The 17,281-nt window shown below is 35.4% G+C and overlaps 1 protein-coding gene across 1 annotated transcript; it reads left to right on the top strand.

Moving 5' to 3' along the window:
* The first annotated feature begins 4,573 nt into the window (after positions 1-4,573).
* Positions 4,574-5,215, top strand: LOC137631530 (uncharacterized). The gene has a single exon (XM_068363297.1). The coding sequence runs from the start codon at positions 4,574-4,576 to the stop codon at positions 5,213-5,215; it is 642 nt and encodes a 213-aa protein (XP_068219398.1).
* The last annotated feature ends 12,066 nt before the right edge of the window (positions 5,216-17,281 follow it).

Here is a 17,281-nt window from a genome sequence, read left to right as displayed (position 1 = left end):
CATGTCTGCCATATTGGAATTCAAAATGGCCGCCATTTGAAATCTACATTTTCGATTATCTTTGGGTCTAATGCTGCTATTGACTCGATTCTGGTGTCTAAATGTATGTTTTTGGGGGGCAAGGAATCTAATGGTAACAATCTGCATCGCATATTTTGTACCAATGAGCCGCCATATTGGATTTCAAAATGGCCGCCATTTGAAATCGACATTTTCGATTATCTTTGGGTCTAATGCTGCTATTGACTCGATTCTGGTGTCCAAATGTATGTTTTGGGAGGAAAGGAATCCGATGGTTACAATCTGCATTGTGTATCTTTATAAATTAGCCAACATATTGGATTTCAAAATGGCCGCCACTTGAATTCTACATGTACGATTACCTCTGGGTCAAATATTTTTACAGTACATGACAATATCCATTTTTCAAAATGACATACTTTATTACAGTACTCCACTTAATTCATGAGAGATGAATATTCATCATCATGTATTTTTGATAAGACAACATTTTACTCAAAGTCTGTGAAGTAAAAATTGTTTGAGTTATTGATTAGATTCTGTGTTGTTCTAGGTTTGATATGGCACCTTTCATATATGATTAGTTTTCTCCATTCCTTCAATCAATATCACAAAATGATCAATTCGGGGTTACGTCTGAATATCCACAAAATCGTGTGAACATTTACACAAAACAACCTAAACTTCTCACAACTAGCTTTCCTTGTAAAACTAAATAAATATCGACTTACTTCAACTACTAATTTTGAGTTTTATAATTTTGATACATGTCTTAGGTCATGTCTTAAATATCTTAGTTAAAATTCTGCATGCTATGGTGTAATATATAAGGTGGGGGGTGTACTGACATTCTACAATGGTCTTGTATTTGAGGCTAGGTATACATCGGTACTGAAGATATGTGCACATAAACCTTCTCATGTTAACCAGTTCAGCACTGCCACAAGTAAATGAATGTTGTGGACTCATCTTCATGTGCAGTCCCCTTCACACACACAGAGGGCTGTGCACTTAGGGGCAGCCTTCTTACACTTGCAGCGTCTCACACACCCTTTCTGGCACTTGCAAGAAACCAGCTCAATGCAGGTGTGAGCTGCCTCAGGTAGCCTGGTCCAGTATGGTGTGTATTGTCCTCCAGTCATTGACCAACCCCAGTTTGTTGGTGGTGGGAGTTCTGGTGCTGGCAGCAGTATCTGACCCCACACATGTCCACCTTGATATGCTGCCCTCTTGACATGTTCCTCTAATGCTGCCTTCGTTGGAGGGATCAGCTGCCCATTGTTCTTCCTTGCGAATAGTTTCCTCCTGGCCTTGTCAATGTCCGTGCATTTGCTAGTTCGATCATACAACAGTATCACGAACCTCTCGATGATGCACATTGCATCACTTGGTATGTCACTTGGTGCGGAAGACAGCTGCATCAGCGCCTCACTTAACTCTGGCAGTACTGTCCAGACTGCCCATGCGGTCTTCTTGCCATGTCTAGCAAAGCTTGACACAGTATCGCATCCAGTTAGAGCGTGGAACATTGGCAGTGCACGAGCCTTCTTTGGTCCCAGTCCAGCTGCTATTTCATGTGCTGCTAGGTATCGGAAACTTCGGCCTGTTCCGAATGCCAGCCGTAGTTTGTCTTCTGGTTGCAATTCGTGTACCACGGATACTGCCAGCACCACAATATCGGTGTCTACAGTCCGGAAGACTATTGAATGGTGTCCGTGCTTAGCTGCGTGAGATGCATGCAGCAACATCCGACTGTCAGCCTCTTCATGGTTGCATGGGTCGAGTGAAGTCAGATCTGGTAGTAGTGGCTTGCTGAGCACTGCCTCTCCATCAGTAATGACGAGTTGCTTGTCCTCCTGGTCAAACCATTCCAAGAGAGCTGTTGAGAGAAACTTAAACAGCTCGGTCTTGTTGCTGTCCACTTGTAGGAAGTTCTGCCAGTTTGCTGGTATGGATGCGGCGGCCGCCACACATCTCCGCAAGCCCTGTCCCCGCTTTGCACGTGTATACCTTTCAGTGAATCAGCAAGGTAAGTATCCCAGATCAGATCCAGGCGTAACACTGTTTGCAGCTTAGCAGATATATTTGGAATGAAGATCTGATGTGCGTACTCTTCAAAGGTCTTTGATGCAGCCGGCTTCAGCATCTGGACGATAGCTGATCCATCAAGCACTATACAGGTAGTGACAGGAGTATCTGTCTTAGCGTCGGAGATTTCTTCCAAACGTGATGAGATCACTCTTGGTACCAGTGAAGAGGTTTCCACCATCGGACAGTGCAGGAGGACATGCCTGGTTCTCATGATGAAAGAACTCCTCAAGGTTTCCATCCCTCGTCTGGCAGCCAATGTACAGGCGTGCGAAGAGTTCACGGTCGTTTTTGACGGAGGTGAGCTGTTGCTGACCTTTGCTCTGGATTCTTGGAGTTGAAGGGCTGAATACCTTCAGCTTGTTACGAGGTATGGGGTCGTCCACTGCCTTTGTTCTGTCCAACAGACACTCTCTGGTGAATGCCTCGAACTGCTCTTGGCCAATCTTCTTGGCATTCATCACGGTTTCCATGGCAGCAGGACCTGCAATGTCCTTTGAATCCAGTATGACTAGATCCTGGCTCTCCTCCTTGAATGGGTTACCCATCTCCTCTATTACACCAACAAGAGAGCAGACATCTCTCACAAATGAGGCCTGTACACTTGGAGTCTGATCATGATGGCGTGTGTCTGTTGTTTGCCATCTACAGTATTGGTTCCCGTCTTGGAATTCTTCGATCACCCTAGCAACTTCTAGTCCTGCAACCATCCAGCGACGAAGGGCACTAGGGTTGTCAGTAAGCCCAACTGCACCACCGTCTCCTTTGATGCAGGCATTATTCTGCTCATGTGCCTGGTCAGGCGGGATTGAAGAGAACACCCTCTGCGTTTTTTTAACTGTGAAGTGACCTTCGCTGAATTTTCTGGCTACGTTTGGGTGTTTGGTAGTTAGCTCGGCCATGTCCTTCAGGTGCACTGGTATCCACCTAGCATAGTGGGTATGATCTAGTACATTTAGACACCAGAATCGAGTCAAAAGCAGCATTAGACCCACTGATAATCAAAAGTGAAGATTTCAAATGGCGGCCATTTTGAAATCCAATATGGCGGCTCAGTGGTAAAAAATACGCAATGCAGATTGTAACCATTGGATTCCTTCCCCCTCAAAACCTACATTTAGGCACCAGAATCGAGTCAATAGCAATTTTAGATCCACAGATAAGCGCAAATGTAGATTTCAAATGGCGGCCATTTTGAATTCCAAAATGGCGGACAAGAATAGAGAATTCCGAGTGGCTCAATATCTGAAAATGTTCGCCATATGTCAATGTACATTTGTGCCAAATTTGGTGCTTGTATCACAAAATGCACAATAGGTTAGCTATGCTGCCCCACTATTAGGGAAGTTCGTCAAAACATTCCTCTGGCGCAGAAGTATTAACCAGTTATTATACGAAAATTTTATTTCTTTATCCATGTTTACCTATTATATATTGCTTATGTTTTCCATTGTCCGAGTTCATCTATTATCTATTGCCCACCCCTAGTCTCATGACTAATATCTATTGCCACGAAGACGCGCTTCACTTGAAAGTTTAATAAAAGTTTTGGTTATGGCTATCAAATAACAATAATAAGTTCTTCCAGGTTTTATGTTAATGCTTTCTTTTGATCTTTTGAAAGAAAACTTTCATAATATTTTGTATCTTTTATTCTTTTGATAAGAGAAAATATATGAGGGTTAAAGAGCTGAGAGAGAGAGAGAGAGAGAGAGAGAGAGAGAGAGAGAGAGAGAGAGAGAGAGAGAGAGAGAGACACTTGCATAACAAAATTTTTAACATGAAATGAAATTTTCTGTAGTTGAAAGAGTTATCCGGTTGCAATTGGATAGCACATGTTCCCGGTTTATACAATAATCCACTAATAGTATCAATATTTTAATTCCTTTTTCTCTAACTGATACTATTATAAAGGTTATTACATTTATAAAAAACACAGTTACTAGTTAAAGGCAATCTATTGTTGCATGTAATAGTCGAAGCGTTTTACATGGGAGAATGACAATGAAAACCGACCAAAGAAACAATGACAGGAACCAAAAGACCCAAAAGCTATATTTTGCAGCCACTCTGGAAGGATTAAATATCAAAGACTTACCTTCATCAGAAGGACATAAACACAACGGAGATTAATAACTTATTGCCTCCTTTAATCACATAAATTCACCATAAAATACTAAAACAAAATAAAGAAAATATATTACCTCAACAAAGAAAAGAAATTGGCTTTGTTGAACGAGTTCGTTGGGAAAAATAGGAAAAAAATTTAGATAATAAATTAGAGCTTAGAAAAAATCCTTCATCAATTCATGTTCTAGTTTGATTACCGTGACTACAATTACCGTTTACTGCCGACCTATATCAGTATTCAACGTCCAAAGGCACTCTCACTCCTTCCGACCAACTGAGAGATCTTGGAGTTACTGTTACCTCGGACCTGAAGTGAACTGCTCATATCAAAGATATGGCCAACAAAGCAAGACAAAAAGCCGGATGGGTTCTCAGCGTCTTCTTTAACCGGAGTCCTACCATCATGCTAACTTTGTACAAGTCTATGGTACGCAGTCTACTAGAGTACTGTTGTCCTCTGTGGAATCCCCAAAGTGTGTCGGACATCGAAGAACTGGAAGGAGTTCAGCGGACTTTTACTGCACGAATTGCAGGGGCTCAGCATATCAACTACTGGGAAAGACTCAAGAAACTATCCATCATGTCACTGCAACGCCGACGAGAACGGTATATCCTGCTACACATATGGAAGATTCTCCATGGATCAGTCAGCAACGACCTGAAGATCAAGTTTGTGTCTAGGCCTCGGACTGGCTTTAAAGCAGTCGTTCCTCCTCTGCGAGGGGGCGTGGCAGCCTATAACCAGAGTCTATATGACAAGTCTTTCGCTGTCATTGGCCCACGTCTCTGGAACTGCCTCCCAGTACACATTAACAAGATTGGAGAATTCGAGCCATTCAAAAGAAAACTCTCATCTTTGCTCCAGCGAATTCCTGACAAGCCTCCTGTTAAGGGGTATACATCTAACACCAACTCAATCCTGGACTGGAGGATGGATCCAGCTACATTGGAGCTATGGGGCGGTCAAGATAGTTGATGACCCTGTTGCAGCGCACTAAACCGGACATAAGTATATAAATAAGTACTTACGCCACCGGTGGCCTATTGTCAACGTCCATGCCTAGCGATCTGTAGGACGGGAGTTCAAGACTGGCTCAGGCTCCAAAATTACTAGTTGTGTCTGTAACCTCACCCGCCTTTTGAGCTTGAGATGGAGGGTTTGGAGGAGCCTATCGGGCTACCTGCAGTCATCAGCAGCTATTGTCTGGCCCTCCCTGGTCCTTGCTTGATGGAGAGGGGTTTGGGTGCTGATCATATGTGTATATAGTCAGTCTCTAGACCACTGTCCTGTCCCTTGCCTTTAACCTTTCATGAACGACCTCTAAACCTTTAAAAGAAACTGACATTAACCTTAGTTCTCTTTTGTCATCTGATACGATTTCAGTAACTGTAATAATCTAATCAGCAATTCTCCAGCACAAGAAATTAGAAGAAAAGCAACGAAATTCTTAAATCTAAACTGAAATCGTTCAATGTCACACAAAGTGCTCATCTGAAATTTCATTTTATTTTCGTTAACATTGCATATCTTTACTGGAAACTCTTATTCTATATCCCTAAGAAATATAGAAAAAAAAACATTAACGTTAGATAAATAGTCTCCTCTCTGTTCGGTACGTGTCCAAAAGAGAAAGAGGTCTGCCGAGAAAAAAACATATTGAATAATGTGAAAACATATAATTCACATTTTCCGCGGAAAATGTAGGACCCCCCATTACCCTTTGACGCCGGGGACCTGGTGTTTCCCAAATTGCTTTCGCGCTGCTCGGCCTTTTTATCTCTCACGACAGGTTGGTGAAAACAGGTCCTTTCAATCAGGCGAGGAATTTCCGAAAGTGTTTTAGCATAACATTTATGTTCATGTTTTGGCACAGACACTACATATTTCAGTTAACTCTCGCCCTTGCCAGCTCACACACATATACTGAAAAAAAAAAAAAAAATATATATATATATATATATATATATATATATATATATATATATATATATATATATATATATATATATATATATATGTGTGTGTATGTATGATAAATTTTGCATATTTAGACGTTTTTTCATATTTCAACTAAGCCATATATTTTAATACCTCAATGTCTGGATTCTCTTACCGACCACGGGATCAGAGTCTCGAGGCAAAACCACTCAGATGCTATTGTCTTTGAGTGGTTTCGCCTCGAGAGACTGATCCCGAGGTCGGTGGTAAGAGAATCCAGACATTAATGCATTAAAATATATGGCTTATTTGACACACACACAGAGACACACACACACACACACACACACACACACACACATATATATATATATATATATATATATATATATATATATATATATATATATATATATATATATGCAGAAGAACCACAGGGAAAATGAAAATACGGAATATACACTTAAGTCCTGACTAGTTTCGTGATACTTCCTCAGAGGACTGATTTATTGAGAGAGGTTTCTTACAATTTATAGGGAAAGCAAAAGTACGAACATACATATAGAGATTTAGAGAACAATGACACTCCCTTACCCGCTACCTGGGCTTGACTCAGGTGTTGAGTAGGAGGAGTCCGCAAGCTCGTTAGACACCTGCTAAAAAGGGTCATTTTTAGTGGCGGGTATATTCTTGTTTTCTTCTTATTTTACTTTCAGTACAGTTATTTATATGTCAATGCGGTACCGCATTGACATATAAATAACTGTACATTAAATTGTATTAGAATATAAGAATGAGAAAGAATAAATAACCACGTCTCTGAAAATCATTTTAGATAAATAAACATCTTATAATCTATGAAGAAGTAAAAATAGGAAAACACGTTTTAGGCAAGACCTCTCTCATAACAACAGCAAATAAGACTGATAGTCGTGAATCTCCTCAGGAATCGAAAGCATCTTGCTACAACATGTCAGAGAAACACAATTTCTAATAAAGAATAAGATATTAACAAAAGCACACAGAAAGTAAACATCAGTCATCGCCAACCTATGAATAAACAATAAGATAATTAAATGTTCCAATAAAAGCTCTAGGAATAAGACTACACGTCCAGTAGGTAACTCCCCTTCCCTATTACAAATTGAAGAGAGGAGATAAAGAGTCGCCTATCAAATAGAACAAGGGAGAGAGAGACTCAGGGCCTAACCGCTTCCAGGGCCTCGGAAATGGCATCATAGAATTTTCAGACAATTGCATTTGAAAAAGACAAAATATTCTTCAAATTCTATTTTGCCATACACACACACACACACACACACACACACACACACACACACACACACATATATATATATATATATATATATATATATATATATATATATATATATATACACATGTGTGTGTGTGTGCGCGCGTGTGTGTATACATAAATATAATTTACATAATATACTATATATTAGAAGGAATAATCAAACTATATAGAATGTAATGGGTGTTGAGGGTCTTGGCGAAGTTGCAAATGAGAATGGAGCACATTTCATAAGTTTCTGGTTAACAAACAATCTTGTCATTGGAGGTACTCTTTTTCTATCACAAGGACATCCACAAATATACATGAACTTCACCATATGACAATTACAAAAATCAAATAGAAAACTATTAATAAAGAGAGAATGTGCAGTAGTGATCACCAGCTCCTCATTCATAATGAAAAAAAAAAATACATTCAATTCAACGCTTCAGGAAAAGTATAATAGGCTAACTGTAAGGACCCCCCCCCCCCCACACACACACAGAAAAAAATTATGATGCTTACTGTGATTATAATGAACAATAGATCATGATAAAAGCTATGAGGCAACACCATTTGCTGCAAAGATGAAAAGAGGAACATTTTCATACAAATACAAAGAATAAAATCCCTACATCAGAAATCCTCCAAGATTCCTGATCTGTTTCCTGCAATAATTCTGGAGAAAAAAAAAAAATGAGAAAACAATCGAGAATCGTATCCAGTAACTTTTCATATCAATGATTGCGTATCATAGAGCCACAGAACGTCAGCAAACCCCGAAGGTAATAATATTGTTGACGAATTTCAACTTATAAAAACAAACATAGAACTGAGTGCTCCCTCCAGCGAATTGTCGACTTGGAAAAGTCAGTTACGATGATATGCTCAAATACTGTGACTGAAGTTGACATTCCCTTCAATTTGTTGAGACTAGAGAGAGAGAGAGAGAGAGAGAGAGAGAGAGAGAGAGAGAGAGAGAGAGAGAGAGAGAGAGAGAGAGAGAGAGTCTTTTTATGATGAACACAGACGAGGTCAGTATGCTATCTAGATACTGGTTATGAGAATGTTTACAGTGAACGCTGGGAGAACTGATACAATGGAAAAACAAGAGTAGATTTCAATGACCATAACAGGCTTACAAAACTGTTTTAATATTAATATCATAAGCGACAGTCCCCCTGGGCGCTAACAAGATTACTTTTTCCATTGTACTTGTAGAAGAAAAAATAAGAGAAATTGCTATATATAATTTTTATATATAATTATAAATATTAATTCCTCAGCGATTCATGTCGAGGAATATGTTTTTACTAAAAAAAAATCTGATACTCTACAGTTTAAACCTCACTTTCGCTAAGATTGCTACTTTTTTAAACATTTCCAGAAATCTTAACACAAAGATCTACCAAGACAGTAGTATGACCTCTTTTTTACACACACATGCGTGTATGTATGTATGTATGTATGTATGTATATATATATATATATATATATATATATATATATATATATATATATATATATATATATATATATATATGTGTGTGTGTGTGTGTGTGTGTGTGTGTTGTTTATCAGCCAAGTATACCAAATAGGATTACCAAGGGTGACTCGCCAGATCAACTATTTTTCTTTGCTGGGTCTCATACCACAACTTTTATTATAATTGCAGATAATGTTGTTCAGGAAAAAGGTATAATCTAACATTACAATAAGAAAATGACATTATTATCAGTATCAAGATGATAATGCAATGTTAAACATATACAACAAATTCCTTTTCGTACATGTCTGACTCCTTTTCCGCCCCCCCCCCTAAAGAAACCATGAAACTCGAAAACACAACTTAAAACTATTTTGCCCAATTGCAATTTTCCCTTTTCTTCGTTTCTATTTTGTCCGCCAAGAGGAAAATAAACTCTATCCCGGAATAGCCCAACGGTCAGGTTACTTGACTACTATTTCCAAACTTACCGTTGCGTTGCTAACGATGTGCGGAGCGGAGGGGAAGAGAAGATAAGAGAGCTCTAGAACTGCTAGAATAGCACATTCCTTTGGTTAATCTTTCAGTTCAAGCCGAACGGATACGAAGTGAGTGCAACTGCCACAACAGATAGTGATGGGATGCTGCATTCAGAACGCAGAAACCTTTTGATAATCATGGCTACTGTATTTTGCCACTAGGAATTCACAGAAAGAAAATAATACGTAGACAAGTAACCTCTTACAGTGAAATAAGAAAAAGAAAAAGATGGCGCATCGTAAATTTATCAGAAATGATATTTGTCATAATGAGGAATTTATGTAATTAAGATACTCAAAATTACTTCTTTTTCTTACTTAACACCATTCCCAATCTTTTCGCCCTCGTTGACGTAAGAATTCGGCCCTTGAAAAACTTCGAACGGTATCATATGACACACACACACACACACACACACACACACACATATATATATATATATATATATATATATATATATATATATATATATATATATATATATATATATATATACATACATACATACATATATATATATATCTATATATATATATACATACATAGATATATACACACATAGATATATATATATATATATATATATATATATATATATATATATATATATATATATATATATATATATATATATATATACTCACACACATACACACACACACACACACACACATATATATATATATATATATATATATATATATATATATATATATATATATATATATATATAATTTACTATGTGCTCGTTTGCGTGCACACTCTCGCAAGGCGTAGTAATGTAATATACAAATGCTTACACAAAAAAGTTCATACAACAAAAACTTATCAATCGTCATGACTAATTTCCATAACCAGCAAAACAATATTAGAATCATATTACCAGTAAAAAATAATTGGCATGTATTTCAAATCATTAGGCCTCATTAAATACAATTACCCCAATTAGAACGAAACACGTTCGAAGCAATTACAAAGTATCACTGAAAATTATTACCACAAAAAAATCTTTTCTATATCGCACTTACTGTTCAGAAACTAATCTGAAAACTTATGATGAATTGATAATTTCCCAACAACATTGAGATATCAAAGCTGTTGTATTCAAATAAACAGTAAAAAATGCTTAGCATGTCATAACCTTGGTGCGCATAAAGGCGAAGGGACAATATCTAACGAAATAAGATATTCAGAGTTCTCCTCACTCTCGCTCCTGTTGAGTTGAGGTTCGGCTCTCCAAGAATAATACACATATTCTTGCGTGCACACACACACAAACAAACACACATAGACACACACAAACACACACACATACATACATACATACATAAATATATATATATATATATATATATATATATATATATATATATATATATATATATATATATATGTATATATATGTATATATATTGTGTGTGTGCTTGTAATAAACAAAATCTTACACACAAAATATATGCATGCAAGTGTACGGAAAACAAAAGATCCTTCAAACACCGTGTCTTCAACAGCCATGACTAATTTCCATAATCAGCAAAACGAATATTAAAATGATGTTAGCAGCAAAGAACTTTCAAAGTATGACATCTCATTATTGCTAATATCCTCATTAGTAGGAAAAGGCTTATATGAATTCTAAAAAACAATTATACAAATAGCCAATTACTAGCTATTACTGAAAGTAGTTTTTTACATAGTTTTTTCTTTTAAATAGTTCTTTTTATTAGGAATTGGGAACAATACTACAAACTTATGGTTTCCAAACAATATCGAGGCATGAAAGAGGTTGTTTTCAGATCAAATAGCAAAAACAACTCCACAGCATCCCATGTCACTGACGAGCATAAAAGGAAGAGAATAACAATAGAGCAAGATCACAGAACAAGTTGCTCAACTCATCATCTCCTCCTTCACCTATTGACGCAAAGGGCCTCAGTTGTTCAACTAGTAAGCCAATTATCACAGAAGCATTATTTGTATTTTCACAACGATATTGATACATTAAGTATTGAGGCGGATCTACTATTTTTTAAACTATATACTAAAAAAATTATAAATTGGCAAAATTTAAAATTTCATGCAATACAAAAGTAAAGGCGTAAGGCCTCTATAACACTAGCCCGTAAATTTGTCTTTGCAGGACAAAGGCCTCACATACGTCCTTCCACTTATGTCGCTTTATAATATATATATATATATATATATATATATATATATATATATATATATATATATATATATATATATATATATATATATATATATAAGAATTTCGTTGATTACAGCGTATCGACAGATCATTAAAAGCAAAGATTCTGTAATCAGACTGAAAATAATATATATATATATATATATATATATATATATATATATATATATATATATATATATATATATATATATATATATATATATATATATATATACATATATATATATATATATATATATATATATATATATATATATATATATATATATATATATATATATAAGAATTTCGTTGATTACTGCGTATCGACTGATCATTAAAAGTAAAGAATCTTTAATCAAGACTGAAAAACTAAGACCTGGAAAAAGCAGAAACTTCCAAACTGAAGGTCAGAAAGTTATATCACGAAACGAACACTTTTAGATATTTAACGTTCCTTCATATCTTTACGTTTCAATGTCAATCAGGTGACATAAAACAACCATTATTTTTTACCCCTTTTCTACTTTCAATTTTCCTTGTTTGGTTACTGAGCGAGCATTTAAGAAAGAAGACATGGCAAAAATTTATATATAAAAAAAATCTGTACATTATCGGTATACTATACTAGCATTATTATCATCATTAGCATTATTATAATCTTGTTGTATGAGTCAGAATTACCCTTACGTATGCCCGCAAAGATAAAAACACAAAATTGGAATAATAATATACACATTCAAAACATCTACTGGAAATATCTCTCTACCTTCTTAAACACTTAAGAGCAAAGAACAAATAAACAAGCAATTGGAATAATGACAAGTAACTATCTTAACAACACAACTATTGTTGAAATTATAAAGACTAAAGAACAGCATCATGAAGTACAATAAATACACAAGAACCCATGAACTTCATAACAATGTCTTAATAAGTTTCCAATTCATTCTGGATGTTATGGATACACCTACAATATAGACAAACCCGATACTTACCAGTGTCATATAACTACCAAGTACAAAACTCAGACTTGAGGATACCTACACCTCAAGCATTCTTTTTATTTTTATGATCCAATTACAATTATTGGAGACATAATGTACATTATCGTTTGTGCAACTCTATGACTCAACGTTAAATGGATGGAAGTTTGAGAATTAGCTACGGCGGCGGACAATGTGTGGTGTAGTGTGAAAAAGGTACATCCTCATTTCGTGTACGGCGCCGTCCCAAATAAATGTGCGTTCTAGTGTGAAAGATGCCTCAAGTACGTGAAAGTTGCAGAACTGTATTTGTTTATGCAGTGAGCAACTTAACTATTTAAATCTAGGATTAATCCATTAAGGCCATGATATTCCCTGTTTAAATGAGCATTATGAGGTTACTACAAAACCTAACTGAGATTGGAAAAAGAGAGAGAGAGAGAGAGAGAGAGAGAGAGAGAGAGAGAGAGAGAGAGAGAGAGAGAGAGAGAGAGAGAGAGAGAGAGAGAGAGAGAGAGAGAGAGAGTATGATGATTCAATAACACTCGAGTGCTGTTACTACTGCTATGGTCAGCTTCCAAAGTTTTGTTTTCAAACATCCATGACTCCAAAATATCTTCAGGGATCCTAAAGCACTAAGGTGAATAACAAAGAGAATAAGAAATAGTCAGAATTTGTTTTACTTTCTCTATAGCAATTAATGAGGTACAACGGCAGAAATCTAATAACAAATTATACCTTCCACCTCTCGTTTCCCATGTGTAAACGAAGTGTACAGTATACATATATATAACCTCAGCTAATCTAGATAATTTCTTAGGCAAATTAGCCTAATGAGGTCAAACAATAGGCTCGAGAAAGAAACAGGAATTCTATATTCGAAACTTGTCTCTAAGCCTTAGCTTTCCCTATAGTCCTCGATGATGCGTTCTCTGCACGCATATCTGTATATACAAATTGCATTTTCTCCTTATCTTGTCTTTTATGCTCTCTCTCTCTCTCTCTCTCTCTCTCTCTCTCTCTCTCTCTCTCTCTCTCTCTCTCTCTCTCTCTCTCTCTCTCTCTCTCTCTCTGTATATATAATAAATATATATATAAAAATATATATATATACACATATGTATATATATATATGTATGTATATATATATATATATATATATATGTATATATATATATGTATATATATATATATATATATATATATATATATATATATATATATATATATATATATATATATATATATATATATATATATATATATAAGCGAGAAACAATAATACCTGAGAACTTTGTATTTCCCGAACTCATGCGTTATTCATATACCGTGGGTAGACATTTATATCCTCCCCTTTGATCAAGCAGCTGCCATGAGTCTGTTTTATTATTCCTTTACATATTACAAATATCTTAGTAGGAAGGAAAGCCATCAAGGACATTACATTACTCCACAATTCCAGATGAAGAAGTGTGATGTTTTTCTTGCCGTTAAGGTCTTAAATTAGAAAGGATTCTTTCATTGTGTTACTCGGTACTTAGTAGGTAAACACAGATACATACATTTATCAATTCATTATTTTTTCTTAACGAAAGGCTACTTGGTGTGAATCATACTTTAAACTAACACAAAATCCAAGACAGAAAAATGCAAATCAACATAATTATAATATACTTGATAATAATACGCTCAAAGGTCTTATTCTTAGACGCTGCTAAATTTCACTGATCGTATGTATTTACGTCATCGAGTCCCTGAATTCCACTGCAATTGGGAGTTATAAACCTAACGGTCCAGAATGTTTCTTGATTTTGTTTTTCTGTCTAAATGTCATTATTTGAGAAGGAAAAAGGATGGTAGTAAGGGTGAGAGCTAGTATGGTATATATAAAAAAAAAAAAAAAAAAAAAAAAAAAAAAAAAGACGGGGAGAGGGCTATGAATAATTTCGGAAAAATAGGATTTATCAAAATAATGAAAAAGCATATTACTGTATGTGATAAAAGATCCTTGGGGGAGATATTCAATCTATATCAAATACGATGACAATGTTAATTAACAGTTTAGTAAATAAATGTAACTAATCACAATAATTAAAGCATAATATTAAGCATTAAAAGATCCTAAAGGAGACAATTGATATCAATGACAATGACACCATATACTAAACTCAACACACTGAGAAAGAGTAGATTGGGCGGGTTTCTCCAATCCAGCTCCATCTCCTTACCCTCTGTCTTTGTCTTTCTTTCTCTTTATCTGTTTCTATATAAATAAGAGTATTCCCGAAATTTTATCCGAAATTATTCTAATTTTTTTCAATCCTACCAAAGAGGTAAATTCAATGCATGTTTTCTGTATATAGGTATCCCCGTATCCCTGACGTGTCATACGAGTCAAAGTTTGAACAGCATCCCTTCAACATTGCAAAACGAGTAGTAATGACTAGAATAAACAGGGCACCAAATATTTGATTCCCAAATAGAATCACTTCATCGCATTCGGACAGAATGAAGAGCAATAAAAAGAATTCTCGGGTTAAAGCACAGCGCGGATCGAGAGCATAAGACTCTCGGGGGTTGTTCCTCACTGCCTTCCATTAGATAAAATAAGAGGAACCAGGTTGCTGATGCGACAGAAGAAAGCTCTTACATAATATTTCTATCCTACTCATTTCTTTCATATAATGACAAAACGATATCCAAACGTGGTTACGATATTTGATAAGCAAAAAGAGAATTTTCATCCAGTATACAAACACATGACCATTAAAGAGATTACCAAAATCTTGTCATGAAAATATAGTTGATTCGTACAAGTCCTCTGTATCCTGTGGTATATTAATCAATACGGTCATAATGCAGTTTAAAAGAGACAATTTTACTGATAACAAAAGAAAAAATGAAAACAAAGGAAGTTGTGGATTTAGGAGGATTGGAAGAGGCATTGATGGATTTTTATGTGCAACTGTTTTGTCTTTTCTTGAGGGCCAACCGTCTCATAAGAAGAGGAGCTTCCACTGCGCCTATATCAAAAAACGAATCACGAAACACATACACTATAACATATATATATATATATATATATATATATATATATATATATATATATATGTGTGTGTGTGTGTGTGTGTGAGTGTGTGTGTGTGTGTGTGTGTGTGTGTGAGTGTGTGTGTGTGTATATATATACGCAGAGAGAGAGACACATACACACACACACACACACACACACATATATATATATATATATATATATATATATATATATATATATATATATATATATATATATATATATATATATATATACACTGTATATATATACATATATATATATATATTAGGTAGGTTATATATATTATATCCAGTATACCTATAAATTCCTTTATGAGTGGGTTCACCTTAACGTGGTGAAAGGGTTTGCATATCGCCATGATCAGGGCCACAGATAATAGGTTGGTTTGCTGTGAGCGATCGGACGAAAACCTGCCATCATTACCATTCTGCAATGGCCAGCGGGGGGATGAAAACTGACCAAATCCCAGACATGAATTGACATGTCTGAGGTGGTGTATTAAAGCCAACACTCCTTGTTGGCACGGGCCTTTCCCTTGGTCGGCCCGTAACATGTCTGAGACCTTTGTCCTGCATTAGACTGCGTGTGCGTGGGCGCGGGCGTGTATATTATTACCATTAAGACGATGGTGTTAACTCCATTCAGATCTTTAAACTTTTCCTTACATAGCTCTGGACATCATCTATGCTCCTCACGCGTCAGCTGTCGTGAGATCTACTTATACATATTTACTATACATATACAATATACAAATTATATATAAATATATATGTATGCATATATATATATATATATATATATATATATATATATATATATATATATATATATATATATATAATATGCATATGCATTGAGTACATACATAATCCACCGCAGCGAAGTTTTACTGTTCCACTTTGTCCCCCATTCTTCCAGACCTTTCACTATATCTAATAAAAAAAATTTCCATTTGACTAAACCACCTACAAAAGCATAGGTCCATTTTTGAAGCACCGATAACCTTTCATTTTCTTTGTCGTTTCGCATTGCTCAACCCTTCCTTCTTCCTCACTATACATAAGCAATTTCCATTATGCACGTAACCAATATATTTTAAAGTTCCAACTGGTTTCTTAGCGTGCTCGCTCACACACATTGTAGACACACACACACACACACATATATATATATATATATATATATATATATATATATATATATATATATATATATATATATATATATATACTGCATACAAAATTCAAGTTGTTTGTGTACCTTGCAGTGAAATATGAAAGGTCTAAGTAAAAAAAACTAATTACCTTTCCAATATTAAAATAGTATTGTGCCAATGTGGTAATATAAGTAATATTAAAGAAGACGCTTCTGCAAAGGGAAAAATATACTGAACAGAATATTTTTGTTTAAAAAATGTATTAATTGATATTGGCAAAAAATCACATGATAAATACAACAGGAGCTTAAGAGAATTACCCCTATTCAAAGTGGTTATTATATCTAATAAAAACATAAAACATGAAATATTGA

The sequence above is a fragment of the Palaemon carinicauda genome, chromosome 3 (genome assembly GCF_036898095.1).
Source record: "Palaemon carinicauda isolate YSFRI2023 chromosome 3, ASM3689809v2, whole genome shotgun sequence".
Taxonomy (NCBI): Eukaryota; Metazoa; Arthropoda; class Malacostraca; order Decapoda; family Palaemonidae; genus Palaemon; species Palaemon carinicauda.
The sequence above is the reverse complement of the archived record's forward strand: the minus strand, read 5'-3'. Positions and strand labels throughout refer to the sequence as shown.